The 26,098-nt window shown below is 36.9% G+C and overlaps 1 protein-coding gene across 1 annotated transcript in view; it reads right to left on the bottom strand.

Annotated features, from left to right (window-relative positions):
• The window catches only part of HIBADH (3-hydroxyisobutyrate dehydrogenase), an 81,675-nt gene that overhangs the window by 40,953 nt on the left and 14,624 nt on the right, over positions 1-26,098 (bottom strand). Inside the window, exon 4 of the mRNA XM_034069177.1 lies at positions 25,108-25,229. Coding sequence (XP_033925068.1) covers positions 25,108-25,229 — 122 coding nt within the window. The remainder of the gene's footprint in view (positions 1-25,107; positions 25,230-26,098) is intronic.

The following is a 26,098-nucleotide window of genomic DNA, read 5'->3' as shown; positions in this document are numbered from 1 at the left end:
TGCCAATGTCACCAGATTTCTGCTCTGAGCATGTCTGCGGCACAATCTACACTTCATGTCAGACAAACTAGTTAACTCAGAAACTGAAACGTCACACAGTTGTGAGGTTGATGCCAATTATGAATAAATCTTTTCAATTTCAATCATGTTCTCTGGAACAATTCCTTCAAACAGAGGCTCTGAGGTCTCATATGAAAAGATGTTTATGCTAACTAAATCTAAGGTATTTGAATTTGGCATTTATTTTTGTTGTTTGAGCAAAAACTACAAGCCACACTTTCCTTGGCACAGTTGCTTTGGCCAAGCAGGCTGTTACCTGAGATTTGTGTTTCAACCATTTAATGGAAGATTTAAGTGAAACTACTCCCAGTATACTTCCCAGACCTGACAAGTCATATCTTCTTCATGAGAAAGGAAAGTTAGTTTCTCCACTGTTCCCAGCATCTCCTACTGAACTTCAATGAACTGTAGAAATGAAGTTATGAGTCACAAAACCTATGAATAAGAAGAGAAACATGGAAAGAAAAATCTGCAATATCAGGAATAAAGACTCAAACTACAGAGATGGCGTGAAGCAGATCTGCCAAGAGGAGACTGGGAGAAGGAAAATGCAGAGTCACAATGAGACTCATGAGACTCACGCCACAAACAGGAGACCCTCAGAGAAGCAGAAGAGAGATTTATACTACAGGAAGTATTCCTTGCATAGGAGGAGCAGACTCCATTGAAACACTTCACTGGAGGAAGTTAGCATTATGCCATATGGGCACCTGATCAAGGCAAGTAAAGAGTAGGCCAACAGAAGGCTATCATTAAAGAGGTCAGGAGACACATACAATTAAACCATCAAAGCGATAGCTATACCACAGATAAGATAACGCAGTAGGAAAACAAAAAAGGATGGTGGGTCAGAGAATTTAATCTCATGGAATGACATGCAGGAACTTTTCAGTCACAATTTTCAATCATTCTAGACAAAGAAAGCTTCCTTCTGGCCCCTTGAATGGCTTCTTCACAATTGACTTTGTCACATGTCAGAAGCAGTTTTTATACTCTGGCTGCTTCTACTCTGCTGTGGTGCACAGCCTGCTGCGTCAGTTTCCAAGCAAAATTAAACCCTACAGCAGGCTTGTCTTAGCTTCAAAGTAGGAAGCACTGTATTAAATTTCTTACCGCTTAATACACTCCCTTTTAAAGTTTTGCTGAGCACACAGGCTGGGTCACATGTTTGGGATAGTAGTATCATGCATCCAGCCATGTGCCGGCCTCCTGCAATCTTCCCCAAACCTCTACTGCAACTGGCCCATCACAATGGTGGTCTGAAACTACCCCTTTTGTAACAGCGGCCATGTCCACCTCCCTTCTGTCCTGGCATTTTGTTGTCCTGTTTATGTTGGTCAAGCTTCTGCTTTAGCCGTGCTAACTGAGGGATCTATTCAAAAGAATAGCTGTTCTGGCCAGTCCCACACCCAGGCACACTAGATACTGTAATTAACTGTAGCAAGTGCAAAAGGATAATAATCATTAGGAAAAATGCTCTTCTGCACTCCTAGAAAAGACAGAGATGGAAATGGAAATGCACTTTTTATTCATCACTTATTTCTCTCTGTTCTCAAGAGTAAAATTCCAAATCTGCCCCCATTCTAAATCAATTTCTCTCATGTTTAATGACTCAAAGTTGATAGTACTGGTCTTGGTGATAACGTAGAGACACTGCAAAAAAAAGAACCCATAGGAGTGTTTCTATAAACATCTTCCCAGCTGCCAGAGAAGGGAGTAGGTGAACCTTGGTACAGTCACCTTAGCTCTTACAGTAAAACTGTATGAGTTATGTAAAGAAGGGTGCTTGTGCACCCTAGGTACCCGAGGTACTCTGGAAATGCTGCTAAACGGCAGGTACCAGAACTGAAGGCTATGTCAGGAGGAATGAACTGAAATATTCCTTGAGATTCATCACCCTAGTAAGTCACGACATTCACCCAAACAGTCCTTCTTCAGCAAGAGTTTCAAACCCCTAAAGCAAAGTTTTTTTATGGGAAACTCCTACAGTAATCTCCATATGTATGCATAGCACTGACTATATTAAGCTAGAGGCATATAGGCTCCTTCCTACAGATCTCCCAGAGAGATTATTTCCCATGAGAACAAGTGGGAAATGAGATCCCTGTACTGATTTTGTACTGATTTATAAAACCATTCAGACATCAACTCTTTTCATCACAAGGTATGAAAAAGCATCTCTATGATCTGTACTTTAACTCCAGAGTTAGAGAAAACCCATGAGTTTCATCCTTATCTACTGCTACTCCTTGGCCTTTTCAGTGAATAATAAGGCACTGATCATTTATATAATGTTAAATGTCATTCTCTAAAGCTCTCACTCAAACAGTATTTATGATCTGTAGGAAAGCCAATGAAACAGCGAAGGCTGAAGCATCAGGAATATGTGAAGGGAAGCTCAGAACTACATTTTCTTTATATTTATTCTTGACAATCATTTACCTTTTTCAAAGTTAAAAGAAGGCAAACCAGAACCAGTGCTCAAATGAAAAACAGATGACTGAAATGCCACTAGCAAGTATTATAGTCCTCAAAATGCATAAATGAGCTGAAGAACCTACATTCCATAGCGTGAGTGCAGTAGAGGACACAAGTAAAGGAGAGGATCAGAGGTACCAAACCCTGCCAAATCTCTGGCAGCAGAACATATACACACAATGTGTGGCTAGCCAGAAATCTACCAGTCTACTGGGATTTGGACACACTGTAATAACACACTGTAGATACAAATCAGGATAGAATTCCCATGTCACAGAAGTGAAGTGATGACAAAGAAAGAGCAAGGTCCAGCACAGTCACCGAAAAAATCCCCACCACAGAGCACAATGCAGAAACTCCCCAATACACTTAAAAAATTATGTAGTGGCATAAAACACTGTAAGCAAACATGCCCATTCCTCTCCCATAACAACCGCATTGTATTAGTCTTTCAGCAACTTAAGCTGATTTCACAATATTTATGATTTTTTCTAGTGATGCTCTTAATTGTGGATTTAGCTATCCAAGACCCATTTCCTTCCACTGATAAATTCAGTCTCCAACAAATATCATCTATCATATTAATTTACCAACAGTAACTGTATGTATACAAGTTAAGGAAACTGTATGGCGATTACTTCAAGATTATGGATTTCAATCCTATGAAAAGAAAAATTAAAGAGAATAATATGAAGTCACCCACTAGCTACAGCGCATTCCAAGCCAAAACTGATAGTGTGGTATTCCCACGTACAAATAAAAATAATCACCTAAAAACTAAGCGAGCTTCAAATGAAGATATTTATAGTATTTTCTGCTCAGAAACAGCTCAATTATTATGGCAATGGACAGAGGAGCTCTGTAACACTAAAATTTAGGCATAAGGATTTACAGCTGATGTATTGTTCATAGTCAGAAAAGGGCTTGACCATCTGACCTGTAGCAAAATACATTGGTACTGCTGTAAGACTGATAACACATACATGTGCACTGCTGACACTGCTTCTGCTATGCATTTTTCAAATTAGGTTCTTCCAATCCCTTAACTCCAGTCAGAAATGAATAGAAATTAATTCGTAAGACCCTATTAGAAGTAGTCTCATGGAGCATTAAAAAAAAAAAATTATCCCATTTTCATTGATTATTCATGCTCCAGTTTGTGAGAAGAAGTTATTCCTTTGTTCATTCGTTCCTAGAATACTGTAAGGTTAAAGATTCAATATCAGTAACTTGCATTCTGGTAGGCCTCTTGTGTTTTCACTTTATCTGACCACTTAATATCTTTTACCAGTTAAAAGGGTCATCAACAGAAGTTGTTTTGCATTAGCAGGATGGAAAGGATGCTTCTATAAAATATCATGCATAATTAGGTGAAAAACATTACAGAATAACACAATATTACACTTGCTGCCAGACAGCAAAAAAAACAAAAAACAGAGCAAACTAAATTTCTAGGGAGAAATAACAGCATATTTCTTAATATCCTCATGTTAAGAGAGTTACTGAAGTATCCCTCAACATATGTAAAAATGTGGTCACAGTGCCATAAATTCAGTATGTGGGAAGTGTTGGTACTAATTACTGGTATAGAACCTTGACATTAGACATTGCAAAAACCAAGCATCAACTAGACTAGCTCTTTGACAGAAAAGAGATAATTATTAGGCTTCTACTCTTAAGGAATTCCCAGAACTTATTAATGTTAGCACACAGAAAAACACTGATCAAAGAAAATACAAGGACCCATCCCTAAGAAAAAGATTACATGCAGACAATAAAAGATCAGTTAACAACTGTGTTGTCATGGGACTGCTATACATGTCCTAATCATACCATTGTTTTTCATTTTTTACAGAAGCATCCAAGGAGCTGATTGACTAAACGTATCAACAATTTACTGAAGGTTGCAAAGTTAGAAAAAGAACTGTATTGCCTATTTAATTTCCTCTGGCTTTGTAACTATCTATCCAAGCAAAGACAAGCCACCAAATTTGTGACTGAATCCATACAGTGAAAATCGCATGCTCAAAGAAATTATAGAATCATCTATCAACTTGTCTGAATTCTGGAACCCAAACACAACTTGACATGCAAAGCCGATTTTCAAATCTACTTAGATAATGTGAATCTTAAGTCCAGCTACATGTGTCTTTGGATTACTGCCACTGTTTTATATTTTAAGGCCAATTCTGAGACTCTCAGAACTGTTATGTTTAAGATTCCACCAACATGTCTAAGGTACAGTGTTCATAAAATCATAAAACAGTTAGGGTTGGAGAGGACCTTAAGATCATCCAGTTCCAATCTCCCTGCCATGGGCAGGGAGATCTCACACTCAGAATTTTCAGATCTGTCACATCTCAAAAATATAAGGACTGTCTACAAAAGCATACCTACAAAGGGCTTTAATTCTTCCATATGCTTCTTTTCCCCAGTATTTTGGGATATAACTCTGGAATATATATCTGATCTCTGCAAAATGGCTACAAAACTTTTTTTGCTGGGATGGGAGTTCATCAGTAAATCTGGTTAACCAGACAAGGGTAGTGGAATTTCCACCCTTGAATGTTTTCAAGACTTGGCAGAAGAAAGCCACAGTCTACCTCATCCAACCTTTGCAACAGTCTTGCTTCAAAAGGGAGGTTGGACTAGATGACCTCCAAAAGTCCTTATAAATCAGAACTCCTATGAAAATGAGACACCAGGACAGTAGAGCATGCTGATACTTCCTTCCCAATGAGTGACAGAATTTGTCTCCCTTAAATAGACTAGATTTCACAACAGCCCTGACATGCAGGAAGTAGTCTAGGATGTGCTAACCAGTATTACTTTCTAGATTTTGTAGTTTTGCAATGCTCAGGTTGTATGTGCTTTTGAGGAAATCATATTCTTAATCCAATAGGTCTATAGTTTTTCTATTAGTCAAAGCAAGAATCATATAGTCATAGAATGGTTTGGGTTGGAAGGGTCCTTAAAGCTCATCTAGTTCCAACCCCCCTGCCATGGGCAGGGACACCTTCTGCTATACCAGGTTGTTCAAAGCCCCATCCAGCCTGTCCTTGAACACTTTCAGCTTAACATTAACAAAGCTATTCCTTTATGGTATAATATACTCATTCAGATAAACTCCTCCCACAAAACCAAGGTGTAAAAGCATCCCATTCATTTGGAGAGAGACATAAACCCTTGGCACTTTGAGTTAATCAGTACAGAAACTCTCAAAGTCGGGGTCCCTGTGACCCCTTCCAGCTTCCCCTTAGTAACTCTGCATCTGTCTTACGTAGGTAGGTGACACTTCACCTTTTTCTTGAGCAGTCCACAATCCAGCAGTGTCACAGTCTCCCCTAGTACTCATTACAGCATTTTCTACTTAGCTGCTTCTCTTTGTAGTTCACCTGTCTAGAGCTGCATACTTCAGAGGCTACATGAAAACAGATGAAGCAAAGCAGCATCTTCAGTATGGTACTTTCACTTCTAGAAAAACTTTCCCCCGAAAAAGTCAAGCACCTCCTGCTCCCCAAGAAATTTTAGGAGAAAACGTTAGACTATGCTAAGACTTCTAGGACAGTCTTACTTTCCTTTGCCTTTTCAATTCCTTCCTTTAGAGAACATTCTTGTCCCTGAACTGCCTCCAACACCTTACTTGCCAGTCTGTTTTCACTGGGAAGCACATACCTTTCCATCCTCACTTTCTTTCACCATAGACATTCAAGCCCTCAGTCATTCAAATTGTCCTGTCAGTAGAAGAAAAGCACATCGTTCAGTAGTTCATTGTAATTCAGTATCTACAGCTCTCAATTGCTACCTTCTGTTTGCTTCCCAAGCTACAGTGATTATTCCTACTGTTTGGTACTCTTACTGTTGATTACTCTTATTGTTACTCTAACGGTTTTCAAAGGATACAGGCTAGTTTCATTATATAAGACACAAGTGTGTCACTTGACATATAAACAGAGGAACAGAGATACATTCTATAGTTCCATGAGTTTCCCTTGGAAAATGTAAGGAAGATTGTTAGGTATTAAATAACAAAATCTAAATCCATGACAAAGTATAGTTTAATGTAACAGAGACAACTTGCACTATGTTGGTTAATTTTTCTTCAAAACCATCAAAATGTTAACAATTTTCCTACAGTTTATTAGTATGGATAAAAACCTAAAACCTTTTTAAACTAAAAGGAAATGTATTCTTATAAAATATGATATAAAACCTGACATTATTAAAGAAGGTAAAGTGTTGATACTATGTTTAGAACACAATCACCCCCATTCAACACATTATGTGGAAATTACAGAGAATGTCAGTTTTGAAAAAAATGGTAACAAATATTTTTCCAGTGTCTAATCATGTTAATCTGAGTTTCCTATAACACTATACATCATACATCTGTAATAAACTGTATTTATATGTTAATAATTTCAAAGTTATCTCAATACTGTGAGGCAGTGCAGTGCTGCAACTTTTAACCATTACATGACTTTACACAGATAAAAAATTAGAGATAACAACATACTTAAGTTATTGACAAACTGAAAGTCTATCAATTCTCCTTTCTATAAAATTTTTATAGTTGCAACAAAAAGTTATTTAACTCAATAATCATGAATGCAACAGAAATAATTCAGTATGAAGGTAAGGTGTACACTACTACAATTACTGTCATTTTATGGCTTCAATACATGTTTGCGTGGAAGTCTGAATGCAGTAAACACATCAGAGAATTCTTATTACTCCATAACACACATAGTCAGCTACCTCATTGGCATTATAAAATCGTTATTTTAGGTTCTTGCTGTTGTAAGTAAATTTTACACTTTTGGTCATTCATTTTATTGGGTAATTTCTGATATGCAAGGTAGAGCACTGTAAGACAGGAGAAAAGAACATGGATATAAATGGGCACAAAAATGCTATTTAATATGTCCTATCTACTAGCACCTAAAAAGTATATAGTCCATAGGTGAGAACTTTAACAGTTTATTACTTGCTTAAAACATTATTTCTGAAGTAATTTTAAAAACTCAATTAGAATAAGCAGTAATGTACTTAAAATGTCAAGATTGAATATTCTGAATTTACTGGCTGTCATCTTACTTAACAGACATCTTATTTTTAAGAAAATGAAAAATTCCGAAAGCATTTATATCAGGCACGTTGTTCACAAACCAGGAAAGGGCAAAAATGCTTTTCAGGATGTGTATTACTTCTCCATGAGAAGAAACTCCTTGCCTGTCACACTACTGAATATTTTTTTATTTTTTCCAACAGAGTAATAATCTGAAACAGTCAAACATGCATTTAAAAGACACCTTCTCGTCCCTCTTTATCATCAAATGAAGTGGGTCACATGAAGACCACATAAGAATTAGGATCTTGTTGCTGTAGAATGGTTTTTACTCCAATAGTTGTATTTTCCTCATTGTTTAACACTTGTTTCACAAACACTCCAGCCTACACCCCACTTATCCCCCAGAATAGCTTTCCTTAATAGTTACTTGGTGTCCTGGAAGGAGAAGTTCTGCAATCCAGTCAGGCACAGCCCTGAGCAAAGGTACAGGAAAGTATGAGTAACAGGACTGACCTTTGAAAAGTTACTAACCTTCTTGAAGACACTGTTTGAACTGTTCTCAGTCCTGCTCCATTATCCAACACAGGCTAGCTGCAAATTCTGTTTCCAAAGTAGGTTCTGCAGATTTCAGTTCCAAAACTTGCTGGGACTCCTATAATTACCTTATAATCTCCCTACTTATCTATTTTACCCCCAATTTATGAAATGATAATTCTCTAATCCCAGAAAATGGTGAAAACAACTGTTCCGGGCATCTATTTTAAAAGCCTGAGGGCTTTTCTACAGAAGCAGCTTTAATTTCTTCCTCTACATTTACTTCCAAGCAGGTATGAACTGGAGTATAAACCAGAGGTTAGGAGTTTTATATGTTCTCATTAGTGTGGTATCTTTACTTGGCCACTAACTAGTGTTTCGATAAAAAAAAAAGGATTTTGTTTTATTTTAGCAGTGGCATTTCAATGCATCTGCTACAAATCTGAGAGACTTCAGGAATATGCAGACTTTTTTCCTCCCTTAAGAAAAGGTTTTTCTGTACCCTTTGAAATTTCACGTAGGGTTAAACCAAAATATTACTAGGAACATCAACTGCAAAAAATCATATGCAAAGCCACATCCTTTGTGCACGTGTAGATGCATCTTAGAAACCACCAACTTTTGACAAAAAAGTAGCCAAACATTTTCCAAATTTTCTAAAGATCACAGGCTGCATATTTAAGCTTTTCCATTTTCACTGACGCAAGCCAAAACATTTACAAACAGAAGGATGAAAAAAAAAAAAGAGAAGTGTCTATGTAGGAAATAACTCTTGTAAAGTTTAAAGCAGTAAGTACACAAATACTATAAAATCCAGCCACTCTAAAATGACTGTAGCTGTAACTCATTATAGTAATTAAACATTCCCATTATACGCTTTTATTGAATTTTTTATTTAAAAAACCATGTTTCTCAAACTACTTCAAAAATGGGCAGGGCGATCCACAGCACTGCAATGATTTTGACACAATATGTACACAGGCACATATTATGTCTAATGGAAAGTCAAAGAGAATTCTGTTTTCTGAAGTCATTAAAAGCCATTTTATTACACTGTTCTTCTCCTTTCTTTCCCCACTCCCCAGTTTTTACCTATCCAGCTCAAACAATGCTTCGGACCTTAAATCTATTTTTTTTTCCTTTATCCAGACGTTCCTTGTTTTTCACCTCTGTGCCATGAATCCCCTAGCAGCTCTCAGCAGCAGTGGTGTCACACTGAACTGAACCAGCAGACAGGGAATCAAACTTGCATTATGGTTAAACAGGTCTGTAAGCAAACAGCTTCAACTTACAGAGATTCTTTCCTCAGCAACCATTATTTTTAATGAGGCCCGTTTACTTTTGGAATCTTGGCAAAGAACAGTCATTTACTCTAGTCCTAGAGCAATGACTGCAAACTGGGCAAACATAAAGATTACATGCAATGTAAAATCTGCATGTGCATATCATTACACAAAACCCCCATGATGTGCTGGGAAAGAGGCTATCGTGTTTGTTAATGAAAAGAACAGTTTTACTCCAAACCAGTCTACTGTATCAGATTTGATAGAACAAGTGTTAACTAAACATTGTGCTTAAAAGCTTTGATGAGAAAAATCTAACACTTTAAACTAAGAAACAGTCCAAGGACAGCAGGAGGCAATTCCAGAACACAGGCGCAATCTATAAAGGCAAACTACCACAGCTTTTTGATGTTAAGTAAGTAGCAATATCAGTATACAACAAAGCTTAGAGGCAGACTGTTGTATCAAGTTTAGAAGTTTAATATCCAGGGTCAAAAGCCTCAATTACCTAATCTTAGGTACTACTTTCCTTAGTGAAGAAATCAATGTTGCAGTATGATTTGCTGAAAGCATTACCTAAATTATCACATGGGTTTTTTCTTATTTCCGTAGCATCTGATTTTTTGGTGTTTCAGTTAGGCTGCATCTTAGATACTCAGACTACAGCACAACATGTACGTTTGGACTTCAACAAGGTGGGAGGTCAGAGATATTTACTTTGAAAACATATACATTTCTTAAAATGGGTTATGCTCATTTAATGGCCTAAGAAAAAGGGCAGCAGCACAAGAAGAGTGGCATTTAGTAAAACTGCAGATAAATTACTGCAGTAGTACTTTAAATTCATCTGTTTCAGGAGAAATAATAAAAGTACACATTCCAAAAACACAAAACTGGGGAAAAAGAATCCTCCTTAGTCACACTACAGATTTACCATGTTTTTGACTATGTGATTGTATTAGATTTGTCAAACAGGCTACATGACATATTACAAGCTATTTAATATTTCAGTTAATTGGTGAAAGGCGATTTTCTACTTATTTTTCATGGGTATGTAATCTCTTTTGCCCATTTGTAAAGAGTATGGAGATATAATAAAATGCTAATTGAAAATAGAGGAATTATACCCCTCTAAAGCGAAAGAGAAAAAACCCACAACTTCATAATTGTACGTTTTCATCTTTTTTTCTGAACATAGCAAGGTATCATTGCACTTGATACAGAAAATCACACGGATTACTCTATGTATTCTTCTATGCCTGTCTCCTCCACAGCTTTTAAGACATTTTTGTGAACTTTATTGCCAATGAATCTAATTCATTCCTTAAGTTAAACAGGAACATAATTCTGTTGCTATTACCTTACTGAAGCAAAAAAAAGGTTTTGCCAATACCCTGCTATGACAATTTTAACGCTTTTTACCTTTGTGAACAAAACCTAGAATGAAATCACTTTGGTTTTAGGAATATTAAACATCATTATCAGATATTCTAAGGTAAACCCTAAAAGTAAAAGAAAATGAATGGGGTGGAGGGGAGAAATTTCTTCAGCACTAATCTTTATAAATTATCAATTGCCTATTTGGAGCAGGCTGGGCTGCAATGCCACCTGGTGGCTTAGAAAAAATAAGAGGATTTTGTTTGAGCAGAGTTTAATGGCTTGGAAAATATGTGATATTCTATAAAAATACCAAACATGGCAACAATGTTTAAGTTAACCATTTGCATTTCTTAGCTAACAAGTCTTTTTTTTCATTCTGTTGCTCCCAGTGTGCAGTATTTTAAGTCTTTAAGTTCACATGTCTAGGTCTGACTTCAGCTGGACTTTTACAATTGTTTTCAATTGTGAGTTGAACTTGCTGATGAGTATATTATACTGTAAACAGTTGTACACATACACACAGAGTCTAATTCACACAATTAATGCCAAAGTTGAATTTCCCCCATTTGAGGAAAAATCAAATACAGCAGAAGTTTAAAAGGAAGGTTACTGAAATGCTTTGTAAAATTACACTGTATAATTAATTCCATAGTAAGAACGTTTTTATGGTGTGTGTTGGTGACCTTTTATTACCATCAAGTTCACAATGCTGGTGGGCTGCCTTTTAATCCCTCCGCAGACAAAGGCCCTAAATAAACACAGATCCCTTCCTGGGAAAAAGTCTTCTCTGGTTAAATGGTAAGGAAATGAGTAAATCATTAGTAATCTTTAAAGCCAAAGCTATAAACTCAAGTTACCTTAAGTTAAAATGAAAGTGTCCTGCAAGAGTTTCAAAGTTCTGTCACAGATAGAAATCTCCAGCTCTTGACTCCAGACTAGGCGCCAGCTGATAAACAAACAATTTAAGTCAAGAGCTGGAGAATTCCCAGCTTTTTCATTTAATGGCTTTGGCCAAGAGTATTTATTGCCTCCAGTTTTATTCTCACTTAGCTCTAAGAGGAAATTTAAACTCATCATTATCTTAAAGCCCCATATGGGCCACAGTCAACTCACCTGATAGAGCTCCTTTTACTCTGCCTAAGTTCTACTCCCCACTAGAAGTGACGTAATAGTGTAAACTAATTAAATGCAGTTTTAGGCTGACTTTTTAATAGGCTAAATAAATTTTGTTCAATATGGTTTATATTCCCACTTGGGGCAGTAACGATTCCAAGAAGTTTAACTTTACAGTTTCCAGTCTAAACTGCTAGCAGTTTACTCTGTAAAGGACAATCGAAACAAACAAACAAACAAGCAAGCAGTATTTGGAACAAGGGCTGACAACTGTTAAAAGCAACTGAGTTGAAAACTTTTTGCCATAAATTGATTCATCGGCACTAAAATGTACACAGAATTGTGAAAAAGCAGACTGAGTAACAATTCCAGGACTTCAAACCAAACATTTTGGGACATACATTTAATTAAACTTTGGTGTTTAGTACTTGTTCTGGTTTAGAATGAAAATAAGCGAAGCTATGGAGCTGGAAATTAAATATTAACTAAGCATCCGTGGTTAAGCCAAGGTGTTGAATGTGGTGAGCAAGTCCAGCATGGAAATATTTCATTTAACTCAATGGGAATATAGCGTCATCCTGTGCTCAGATGTCACCTTCCTTCTTCTGTTCTAAAAGTATATACTAGGAGGAAGTTAGAGCTCTTTAATACAGATTCTAATGCTAATTCTGCTTAACCTAAGAGATTTTTAAACCCACCATGATTTAAATTCAATACTTGTCACCTCATCCCAGGCACCTCTCCCTAATAAAACATGTTTTTCCTGTATGTTAATAGTTTAGAATCTTTTCACATAAGAAACAGATTTCACAAACATCAGAGATGGAGAACTGTGTGTAGCAAAGTCTGACTACCATTCCTAAAGGGTTAACAGAACTCAAACTTGGAACCAGGAGGTTGTATTCCCCTCCCATCCAGCCCCCTCCCCACAAAATACTTTCCTAACCTGACTTGGCTGAAAAAGCCAATTAATTGTTCCAGTGTCTGCCAAGACTTCTTATTCCTTTAAAAATGCGGATAGTGTTTGAGACAGCTGGCTATTCCAAACCCAGGTAACACCCCTAAATGTGGAAAGAATGAGGGAACATGAATTATGATCAGTATTTTAGATGGATTTGCAATGAAAGACAGGTATCTTAAACCTACTATAATTCCAGTATATATTAGTTAAAAAGAAAACCATGGTGTCTATAGCTATCTCACTAAGTATATGGAAGCATTTTAATGCAGATGGCATTAAAATATGTGGAACTAGTTTTTCTGTCTTTGTTAGGAACTGATAGTACAGACACTATGATGTCACTTAAAACACACACAAGAACCAGTCACCAAGTGACAGACAAGAACCTTTATGAGCCTGAGCCATTCCAATCCCTGCAGAAACTAGTCATTTTAGGTCAACTTAAGGTCATTCTAAGGCATAGAAAAGAAACCCTTATGACAGTTGTAGGCCAAATATGTGGCTTAGCATTGAGGGGAGAATTGCAATTAAATCCTTATTTATTTTTCCACATGAATAAGGGGTCTAAAATACACAACAGTACTAGAGAAAGAAGAAAAGTCCATCAAACTGATTGTGCAACATCTCATTAAGAAACTCATACTAAGAAATTGCTGCTGAGTTGTACATGGAGTCAACACAGAGATGAAAGAGAAAATAAAACATTCAAATATTAACTGTTAATAACTGAAACACTAATATGTGTAAAGTTATATGATTTTACTGTATTGTAATAAAAGTCACTTTCTTATAATCTCATATTTTAGAAGGGGCAGCAGTTATTTGTGTTTGTTGATACCATTTCCACTGTCATCAGTTTAATACATCAGATTTATGCTACATCCTTCCTGTAAATTTAGATTTAAATTTTTAAATTTAAGACTTAGATTTTAAAATTTTAGATTTTTTTTGAGTTAACAGAAGCATCTGTATGTAATATGTACCTTGTGCACTTTTGAATATCCTTCTATAGTGAACATGTACACTAAAACACAGGCAAGTGTGAGTGAATATTGACAATTTCTAAATACTGGGGAAAAATTACAGAAATTTCTACAAATATGAAAAAATGTTCATGAAAATGAACACAAGAAAAAAAATCAGGAACTGGTTTTTTTTGGGAGCATGTTTACATCTTTGTGTCCATTTTTAGTTTGTTTGCTTTCATTCATTTTCTAAGGAAAAGAAAAATGATGAGAGCCTATGTGCAACACTTACAAACAGGGCTTTATTTAAATACATAAAAACTGTGCAGTTCTGTCTCACCATAGTGAGTACTTATTCAGTGACAATTAAATCTGTTGGCTTTCATCAGAAGTATCTGATGAGGGAGGCAAAGTAATGATTGTCTGCACAAATTATCTCTAGAGTTCTGAGGTATCCAAATTGTACTGCCCTTCAAAAGCACATCCTCAGCGTGGGAAGTTCAAATACAGCTGAAGCAACACATGCAGGTGACCAAGAGCAGGTAGGTACTGTCCTAGTGAGAGCTGTTGGTATATATTCTAATAACACTTGGCAAAGCTGCAAATAAACTTCAGTGGTTTCAGCAACCTACACGAGCATTGGGAACAATTATAACTACACTAAAGCCATGCACAAATATAAATAATAAATCCTCTATGTTTAGTTCGTGATGAAGGATATTTCCAAATAATTAAAATTATTAGCTTATAGCTGCATGAAAACTCCACCCCAATCATGCCCAGGATGTCAGCTCTACGCAGTGCTTTGAAATCCTTAAATTTCAAAGACAGTAACTCAGAAGTGCAAGACAGACAGATTACCCTGCAGACACTGAACAGACACTGAGGACATACCTCTTCAGTTTGCACTAAATTCCCATTGTAATGGATAGTCTTCACTAGATGCTTAAGTATTGGAATTGGAGCGTTACAGATGTGCTCTATTAAAGTACGTGTAACGAATTTCTTTTCCACAACTGCATATAGTTTAAATTTCTTGATCCTTAGCAACAAATGGACACCAGTGAAAATGTATTTAAAATTGAAGTTTTGATAGTGATAGAGTAATCATGCATCTTTTGACATTTGCTGTTTCTGTAAGCTTCTGTTTTTAGAGTCCAACGCTGAAAATAGTGGGTTTGAATTTATACTGAAGTTTCACACTTCAGTGTTTTTAAATGTTAATGCCAACAAACTAAAAATAAACTAATAAAATTTAAAACATTCAAGATTTGGAATGTTTGACTTATGAACTCATTAACATCTGGAATTGGGGGGGGGGGGGGAAAGCCAAGATGGAAAAGACTCAAATACTTCAATGGGATCTAATGCCTTATGGTTCAATGAACTACTGGTATCTGCTGCCATAATTAATTATTTATACTCGTGCTTCCCTTCTCCCTCTTGTTAATAAAACAGAAGACAGAATACAGCAAAGCAGTTTCATTATTTATTTGTCCAATGATTAACCTGCATGAACCACCTGAAAAAATAAGACCTCATAATGATGAGTATACAAGAAGCTGGCAAGCCACAGATCCTCTCCCTGCTTTGTTTTCCACTGAGTATCTTTTTCTTGCAACTCAATAGCAAAAAGGGGGGAAAAAAAAAGCATTGTACTCTCCAGCTTATTGCACCATGTGATGAAGGAACTGACTCAGAAACTTGTCTTCTATTTTCAGCTGTATCATTTGGCCTAATAAAAGCTTCTACCTCTCTGCACACAATTTCTCTTCTTTGTATTCTTAAACCACGATGTAAAAGGACACTGACAGTGTGTTATTATGATTAGTCCTGAAACATTATAGACAGGTATTATTTATGTGGCAAGAACTTAATTATCATCATAACAGAGTACTGTGGCAAGAATTTATTACTTTTAAAAGTGTTGAAATTCCTCTGTGGTTCAGCATTCAGGAGCAAGGGAAACTGGCAACTCACTCCACTTTTAGACTTGGAGGATTACTGCACCCAAGTAGCAATTTACACAGATCCCACAAGAAATGGCAGAGCCATAGGAAATGCCACTCTTAACCACACAGGGTTACATCTGACTGACAACTGCATTTGGCCTGTCTTTTTCCAATTAAGCTCCATCTGTTTCCTCAGTTGGACTGGCTGGCTTGAGGCGTCTCAACAGGACATCCACTGTATGCTACTGCATCCACTCCCCCCCAAACCTTTCACTGCCAGAAGCCAAGGGGATGCTTCCTCAAAGCATGTCATCGGGTAGGGGCAGGCAAGACGGGTGAGTGGGTGGGAGTGGATGTGTGGCACATGAACATTGGGAGCAACCCGAAAAAGCATGGTTTTAGTAACTTGGACAAATGCAAAGAAGGGTTAAGTACCTACAAAATAAAATAAAAAGCACCATTTTTCTTTCAGTATATAGTCTGACCCAAAAGCTTCTGAAACCAAAATTAAATAGTGTGTTCCCTTCCTCTCCCCAACATACACACTCTAAAATAAATAACTGCCAAACCAGCTTAAATGAAATTCTGCAGAAGAATTGGAGGAAAATGGTACATTTGAGCCTGAAGCAAAAGTAAAACCACTAAGTTATAAACCTCTCAAAGGGAAGGTTTATAATGGAAATGCCAACAGACCCTTAACTATGGTGGAGCTGTTAGGTGCCAACATATAAATAATTTTAGTTTTTGTGGTCACTTAGGATAAATTAGATACAGTGCAAATGGAAACAGTAGGGTTCTGATTCAGTAAACAGTAACGGCCAAGAGTGCATGTTTGGATTTTTAGACAAGTACAGCATAGATTTGATGCTGGCTCTGAAATGGAGTCTTTAAGGGACGTTTGGACTTTTTTAAGTAGTAAGCAAGCCATATTCTGAATTCTTGAGGGCTTGTAAAATAAAAACTCCTTAACAAGCTTTGCTGCCTACTGTTTCAATCTTCTAAGGATCCTTTAACTCAGTTACCAAAAAATGCTCCACTCAAGCTTGGTGTAATTGTCTGCTAAGGAAAACAACATACTAAATGTCACTACGTGCACCTATTTAGTGTTAAGAATTGCTAAGCATGTCAATACAGTGGGGAAAAAGTGCCAGTTGACCAAACAGTAACAGATTAATCACCTTCTTTATTAGGTGTGCAGTCACTGCACCACAAATAGAAATACCTTCTTATAGTCCAGTTTGTCGTAGCACAGGAATTCTGAATTTAGATGATCAGACATGCTAGTTTTGGCCTTGGGACGCATTTATTGCATTGTTTCACAGCAGTCAAGCCCCACGCCTTAGCATAATACACTGAGGCCATAAGGGATGCTATTAGTGCTCTCTGCAGGAACTTCCATCTTGGACAGGGTGGGAGCCCTAAGAAGCAGCCAGGGTTCAGCCCAAGGCTGCTAAGAGGATGCTACATCTCAGGAAACTCTCCTGCTTGCCAAATTCCTATCAGCTTCTCATTTAACACTTCTGCTATGAAACCTTTCCACTGCCCCAGCATCACCCCCAACTCCCCACTAATATAAATTCTAAGATACGTATCTGCAGAAATAGGAAGTTACACGCACTCTGACAAGAGCTCTATTACAATGTACCACATGCTGATTACACTACTGAAAAATCCTTTTCCCAATTGTCCTCCAGCTTTTAAAAGAGAGAAGAAATCTCTATTCTTCCACTAGACTCAATATAAAATGCCTTATTCAAGACAAAAAACCTTTAGCTGCTCTTAAGTACTGCTTTTATACTTCTGGCAATTGTAGCGATTCTGGGAAATAGTGTAATCAGAGAAATGTTGGACATCAAAAATCAACTGAGTTTGAAGAGCTAACTATGTATAGTCATGTATATGCACAGATCTACGAGTTACTTTTATACTGGTTTCTGAAAAGTCATGACTTTAAGCAAGACCAAGAAATCTAACACAAATGAAAGGCAAATAATGTGCTCCCCAGCCAGAGCTAAAAGTGAATGTGACTTTCTCTGTACTTCCACACCAGTAAATATACTAAGAGCCACAAGCCATGCATTCTCACCATACAATTTCAGAAAGCAAAAGAAACACAGATGCAAAACAAAATGACAGCAAAAATGTGCTGTTTCTGACTGCATATGGTTAAATGATGTAGTTACTGAGTACCTAGGATCTTACAATTTGCAGCAGCTCATATAAAATAAATAGTTTACCCCATTTGTTGTGGTTTTTGGGTTTTGGTTGGTTTAGGTTTTTTTACTTAGGATGTTAATGTTTCTTCTCATATGTCTAGTCTAAAATCTGCAGATCTCCCCTGTTCATTAAGAGACTGTCTTTATCCCATTGTCCTTATGGGATTGTCCTTACCCCACTGTCTACTGGGATAGGAAGTACTAGGAAGAATTAACATTTTCGCAGCTGAAACCAGAACAGAGACAAAATAAAACGTGTAGTTCTAAGTCTTCAGTAGCTCAATCCATCTAAGTAAGTATTGTGGTTTAACCCCCCCAGCCAGCAACTAAGTACAACACAGCCACTCACTCACACCATAACCTACACCTGGTGGGATGTGGAGGAGAACTAGAACAAAGGGTGAAATCTGTGGGTTGAGATAAGAACAGTTTACTAAATGAAATATAATAATAATAATAATAATCATAATAGTCATTAAAAGGGAGACAACAAAAAGAGAGGGAGAAATAAAACCCAAGAAACACAAGTGATGCACAATACAACCACTCATCACCTGCTGACCAATTCCTGTCCCTGAGCAGTGATTGACCCCTCCTGGCCAACTCCCCACATTTTATATACTGAGCATAGTGTTCTACTGTATGAAATATCCCTTTGGCTACTTTGGGTCAAGCGTCCTGTCTGCTGCCTCCTGGCTTCCTATTCACCTCCTCGTTGCAGAGCATGGGAAACTGAAAAGTCCTTGACCAGGATAAGCACTACTTAGCAACAACTGAAACACTGGTGTGTTATCAACATTATTCTCAGACTAAATCCAAAACCCACAGCACTGTAGTAACTACTAGGAAAAATATTAACTCTCTCCCACCTAAAACCAAGACAGTAAGTCAGGTTTCTCTGGATTCTTTTTAAACAACAGGAGTTGCACCCGCAGACTGAGAAAGTCTGTTTAAGGCAACACTGACTTGCAAGTATAACTTTGATGCATTAAGATTCAGAAGAAGTTGCACTTTCTCCAGTGGCACTTCCAATGCTTGTAGCTAGTGGGGACTGTCCTCACACTGAAGGCTGCTGTGTCGGTACAGTGTTCTTCCAGTTCTATTCTGTGCTGCACCTTCCAGTCTGTACTTCCTGCTCTGGTGTGTGGGATGTTGGGTTTGCTGCTGACATGTGTGCCATCCACATTCAGCACAGTAAAGTACGAGGACTCAGAAGAAGTCAAGCGATTATTAAGGTCTAGTGCTCATCATCCCCACTGTCCCAAGCACAGAAGTCATACTAGATATTTTGTCTAAATGAAAAATATACACTTTAAACGCAAGGCTCCATCTAAAGAGCAAAAAGAGAGAAAAAGAAGCTTACAAACATGCAAAATTAAAACAAACTTTGTAGAAAGCTTCAAAGTCATCACACATTTCAGAAACACTTCCAAGCACCACCTGCAATTCCTTAACTTTAAAAGTTCTCTAGAAGAAGCAATTAACATTTAAAAGATGAAAATAAATTATTATTTTAATAAATTAATAAATTTAATGCATTATCCTAAGATTTAGGACAGGCTAAAATGTAAAGATCTTTCTTAATTTGTGTATCACAGAGCACATGACAGGATGAGCCAGATACTAGCATTAAAGTAACCACAAGCAAACAGAGCAGCTATTAGGAATGCGGTAACAGCTCACATACAGCCATGGATATTAGAACCAGTTTTACTGAGAAAAGGAATGTTGGCTCTAATTCTGCAGTTATCCCTTACTCCTTTTCAAAGAGTGCCACAGGGATTTTTAACTTCCATCTGGACAGTGTTCCTTTAACTGTTTTTGAACACCATGTGTGAGAACACAACAGAATTGTAAACATTAGAGATGGAAAAGACCTATTAGATCATGTAGCCATCCTCCTGCCAGTTAAAGATTTTTCCCTACAGAATAGTTCCTAGCACTTTGCCCAGTAGAGTTTAAAGCATGTTGAGATATTTGGCTTCAACTACCTCCTTTGGAAAATCATTCCACAATGCATTAAGAATGTCATTAGGACATTTTTCCTGGTAGACACAGCATGCATTTTTTTCTTTCCTTAATCATTTCCAGCCTATTATTCCTAGTTATATCCCACTGGGTCATCACGAATAACTCATCTTTACACCTTTGAATAAATGGAGACAGATATATTTCCTACACATCGGTCACCAGTTGGCCAGACTACACACAATTGCACAGCCAAAAAATACACTATACTTTAATAAAATCAGTCATTTCACCCTTTTACTCATAGTAGGATAATTGCCTCCACCTCAGTGAATACTTTTAGATGATACTCTCAACAAACCTGTTCATTCTTCCTTGCCTCCTGCTATCTTTTGCATCCTCATCAAATGTGTAACATTTTCAAGATCTTAATTCCTTTCCATCTTCTCTCCAACAAAATAGGTCTATTAAACCAGCTTAATGCTGACAAATGTAAGTATTATTAAAGAGGTTAAAACGTAAGTTACTAGGAATCAGAAGGTTTTTAAGCATCTCAGATGTCAAAGTATTTCTTTGTCCTCACTTCACGTGATTCTCCTTTTTTTTTGTCAGTTACTTCCCGCATTACTTTTACCTCACTTAAATTTCAGAATAACTCAACAACATTTTTCATATGACCTTTAACATTAAGGTTGCACATTGTAATTTCTACCACCATACCTACATCACCAACTTCGCAAAAATTTTATCAGATCAGATATACCCAGAATAAATTACATATAGAAATTAAGAAACATGTTAGGAAAGAAAAGATTAGGCAACATGTGGAGTGGCTGAGGAAGAGCTGAAGAAGACATGATGTGAAAATTATATGCTCAGCACCAGGCGCACAGAGAACATTGCGGCCGTTCTGAGTACACACATTTAGGCTTTAGAAAGAAAGCATAAAAGCATAAATCAAGCATTAGATCATTTCCTCACCAACAAGAACACCTGCCATCGAGGGTGATAGGTCAGAATTATTAGGTCCAAAGTCATAAACCTGCTTCATCATGACAGTGTTTCAAGGATCCTGACAGATATTCCAGTCACTGAATTAGCAGGTCAAAAAGCCAAAACCAAACAAAACATCTAGCAAAAACATCAGTGATGCCTCCTTATTACAACAGAATTTACAAGCTAAGAGATACAACATCTGAACCACTAATTACTATTTTTTATTATTTAGTCTAGTCCGAAAACATCTTTCAAATAATCTTTGCAAGCACTGGTATGCACATACACAGTCTTAACTCTTCAAGACCCTCTCTTCTGCTTCCCTTTGAAAAGACACTGCAGTAAATGTTCAACATTCAAGTAAGAGAATCACATTCACCAATTGTTGTTTGGGCTATTTAATCTGCTATCGGTGCGATGATGCCACTGAAATACAATCACTCCTCAGTTCTGAGCAGGTGCCCTCTTTTATTTTTAATAAAAAAAGCTGGAATATTGAAATATCTTGCTCTTTGAAATGAAATAAAAGATCTTCACAGTATTTATAAACATTATTTTTCTTTGCTCCATATTAAGTACATATCTGGTCATACAGGGGATAAATCTGCAATTCGCCCTTCAAGGACTCACATTTTACTTTACATTACCAGAGAGCTGAAATCTCAATTTGTGAGTGCTGTTACTAATGTTCTTTCCATCACTTAATGGCTAGCTGGAGCTTATGGAAGTAGTACTATGAGAGCAAACAGTTTGAAATGACAGCTGCAAAAGAAACTCCAACCTTTTCTAACCAGCTCCAACCCATGGTTCCTACAAAAAAAATCTTTCATTCTACTGTTTATTACCATTGTAGCATGATTCCAGTTCTCTGCATGACAGCTGTTACTAACAATTAGCAGTCTGATTTTTTTATTGGCTAAAGGAAACAATGAGAGGAAAGATCTATGTAAGTTTCATTACTGGATCTAAAGAACTGCACTTACAAAAGAATTGAAAACAGTTTACCTGTACCTCCAAAACCAGAAAAGTATATCAAGCTGTCACACTTTTTTTGTGAAGGTCCAGTAGAATGCAGTAAAATGTGTTTTGAGCCTAAGAGGAGCTGATGCAATTTCAAGAGTCAGTGGAAGGGAAAAGTATTAAAAAGGTAGTACCTGAACACTAACAATGCTTACAACGAAGAAAGTATCACATCAGGAATAAAAAAGCCATTTCACCAACTGTACTTTAGACAATGCACATTTTGTATACTGAATTAGAGAACTGTTACAGTAACATCAGTGAAAACACCAGTAAGCCTTACTCCAGATTGCAAGGTGAGAAGCTGTATCATACTGTCAATGAAATCAGTGGAAGGACAAACTCAACACAATTCTTGAAGGCTAAATTTAGATCCCTTATTCAACCAGTAGTATCTTCACCACCGGGAGAAGTCAGTTTTAAATATGCTTCTGTGACAACATGTGCTTTAAAAGCCTTTTGTATATACAAAGACACAGAATCCAATCTTTGCAAAAAGATATACTCCTCCAGATTAAAAAAAACAACCAACCAACCAAAACAACAAAGAAACCTAAACCCACAGATTTTGAAGATGTTTCCTCATTTGTTATATGCTCACGAAGCTCACAAATCAGGGCAGCACTGGGAACTGTGACACAACTTTCTCATGTGGACCTGCAAGAGATCCTAATCCCAGGGTAAACCGATTGCTATCTCTAGACAGCATTAGCAGCATAATCTGCATGCAACTACAGGGATAAGAAGTATTTTCCAAAGTCAGTTAATACAAAATCACTTGGTGCATAAATTTCCACTAATGCATTCTGACTGTAAGCTGCAAGTAAATGCTGCAGACAAATCATATAAAGAAGATGTCTCTACTACACTGGTGCACAGGCCATCTGAAAGAGATCAGGAGAAAGAATCTTTCAGGGCTAAGGGCTGCAAACAAGCCACTAAAATCTGGCACTAACACTAGGCCTTAAGATACTTTGTTTGCAATATCAAGACAGGATTAAAATCACCATTATTTCTCCATAAGGTTTATAGCCCAAGCAATATTAAAAATATTATTTAGCTTGAGAAATATCTTGTTCACAGTGCAGATGAACATGAACACCCATCAGGCAACACCCAAATACCTAAAAACACAAGTGGAATTGTCTGCCAATAACAGCTAGTAAACAGACAGATCTAAAGACAACAGCTCAGGCATGCTGCTTTCTCTTCCTCCTCACTGCATCCCACAAACGCCCCCCCTCACGCTCCTGCCAAGTCTACAGCAACAGAATAATGCCTGCCAATTTCTAGAGCTGAGCATACTTCTCCATTTAGTGTTTTGTCTGAAGTCCAACAATCCAGTCAGGACATTCAAAAACACCCCAAAGACTTGATGTGTTAGGCCCTGAAAGATGGAAATAACAAAGCATAACATACAATCTCTTTCCAACACACTTAACTTCTCCACATTTCTAGCAACTGCCCACTTCAAACATGATTTGCACAGAGCACTCCTTGGCATTCACAAACGTATAATGTACTAGAAAGCTAAATCTCAGTTCTATCCCCCGCCTTCTGAATATCACTCCATCTGTAAGGGACACTAAAACCCAAGTAACTTGTATTCAGATAAACCACTAATGCCAAAAGGGTAATTTGTATTCAGACCAGTCCACTGTATATTAAACCCAGCCTCAACATCACCATTTTCTCAAGGAACAAAACCCCCAAGACAGGTAGGGTTGTTTGGAATCAAAGTTTTCTTTCAGTCTTTGTAGTTATAGCAGCCTTAAAGCCTCACAGTTAAAAACCAATTACAGAGATTTCTAAAAGGTAAATAATTCCCTTGGGTAAACAACACATTTGGGGGAAAGGGATTGTAAAGAACCACATGGAAGATGTCAGAATTGCCCAAATGATAAGTAGAAGGCCATGCTGTGTTTAGAAAAGGATCAGACAAGATATGTGCAATCAGCCCACAACACACTTTTTTCCTGTGGTTTTTATTCCCAGGCTGACAGTTATCTAACTTTATAAAAAAAAAAGTATTAATATTTTGTCTGAGAAGCAAGAATCTTGTCTTCCCCATTATCTTTTTCAATATTGCCTACCTTAATCTTCCAACTTTCTGTTCACATTAGAATTCGAATGAAAATTTTGGCTTCTAGTGTGTAGCCAAATCCTGCCTTAGTTTTCAGTTGAAAATTAAAAAGATAGTTAGATTTTTCTCCTCACCCACATTCATCTTCATGAGCTGAAATTCAGTCTATGCTCTTTCTAGCTTGTGCATCATACCTCTTATAAATTCTGTAAGGTTACATTCTCTCTTACCCTTCACATTTTTATCCTCTTTCAGGTAGAACTATCTGAATTATCTCATTAAAGACAGGAAAATGAAGAATTCTCATGATGCCACTAACATTAAATTTTAGAGTGGACTGTAAATACCCCAAGATTTTCCCACACAAAATTAGTTTTCCTCACCTTCTAATTCTAGGGGTTTTAGAGAAGAATTCAATGATGGTTCTGTTTTCAGAACATTAATTTGGTGCTTCTGCTTTCCTCTCTCCACAGAATAAGACCTCTCTGCCCTATGTTATTTCTTACAAGAGATTAAATACTCAGATCAGTAATCAGCAACTTCAAGAATATATAAGTATCACCCACATTATTCAACTGTTATAAAACTAGAGGAAAGCTCTCTTTTTTTTTCAGACAACAAAATCCTTCATCACCCTCTTTATTATTCCCTTGTTAATTAATGGAAAAGGAGCAGAACTGCTTAATGGTAACTAAACAGTCTTTTCCTAACAGAAAGAAATGTATGGAGACTGAAGAGATGTTAATACCTTCATAAAAATACAACTTTACAAAATAAGTTAAATTAAAAGGACCACTGTACCACATCACATGAAAGCTCAGTTTTCCCAGGTCTAACACAAAAGCATATTCTTCGACCTTAAAAATATTTCTACAGTAACACATGTTTCTTAAAAAAAAAAAGAAAGAATGATGTACATGTAGCAAAGAAAAGGAAATTTTACCAGCAAGGGTACAAACTCATGGCTGAAATTGCAAACAGAGAGACAACATGTCCAATATGAGGCAAACTGTTAATGAAGACTTACCTCCAGAAACTGGGGCATCCATGAAAACGGCTCCCATTTTTTCAACTGCTTTGGCTAATTCTCTTGAAACTGCAGGGTCTATAGTACTGGAATCTATTAGCAATGAGCCTTTCTTCACTTTCCTAAAATTAAGATTTATCGTTAACTATTTGTTGTACAAGACGTCTGCAACTATTATCATGGTACTGGCTTTCCTCAGCATGATGAATGTACAGACACTTTCTGGTACATTAATAGACAGAAAGTTTTAAACTTTACTGAGCAAGAGCTGCTCAGTATGTACACTGCTGAGTATGTATACCGCAGTTCTGAATGACTCAAACACAGTAAAATCCGAACACAAGAAAGGATATGTTTCCTAAACACTATTATTAAAAAAAAATACACAAAAAAGGTGCCTTAGGAAAACTTGCCATAGAATCATAGAATGGTTAGGGTTGGAAAGGACATCAAAATAATCTAGTTTGAGCAGTATATCACATAAGGATCATCTAAGATGTACTGCAAGCAACTGAACTAAATGGTAAACCAGCCTAAAATTTCGTTTTCTTTCTATATATACAATATCTTCAGTACTCATCAGAATAGCCAGACTGCATTCTTTTAATCATTGCTAAAACTTATTCAACATAAAGATCATAACTAACATCACAAAAACCCATTTCAGTTTTAAAGTGAAAGAGGAAAAATGTTAAGTTTTCCCACCGGCAGCTAGTAAATTTAGGAAGAAGAATTGTACCCCAAACTGTAGAACACAAAAAGCTGTATATGTGTTCAAAAAACGCAATTAAAGCAAAATTTTCTAATGCTCTCAACAATAATAATAAAAAAATCTTTTTATCCCTCTTTCCATTCAATTGCATGAATTCATATCCACTGGACCAGCAACCACCATGAAATCATACAGCATAATTTTTTTGTCATAAAAAGGCAAGTAATTTGAAGCTATGCATAAAAGATGAAGAACTCTGCTGCACCTTCTGTGCTCTTG

This window comes from Melopsittacus undulatus, chromosome 1 (genome assembly GCF_012275295.1).
Source record: "Melopsittacus undulatus isolate bMelUnd1 chromosome 1, bMelUnd1.mat.Z, whole genome shotgun sequence".
Lineage (NCBI taxonomy): Eukaryota > Metazoa > Chordata > Aves > Psittaciformes > Psittaculidae > Melopsittacus > Melopsittacus undulatus.
This window is presented reverse-complemented; position numbering and strand designations above follow the sequence as displayed.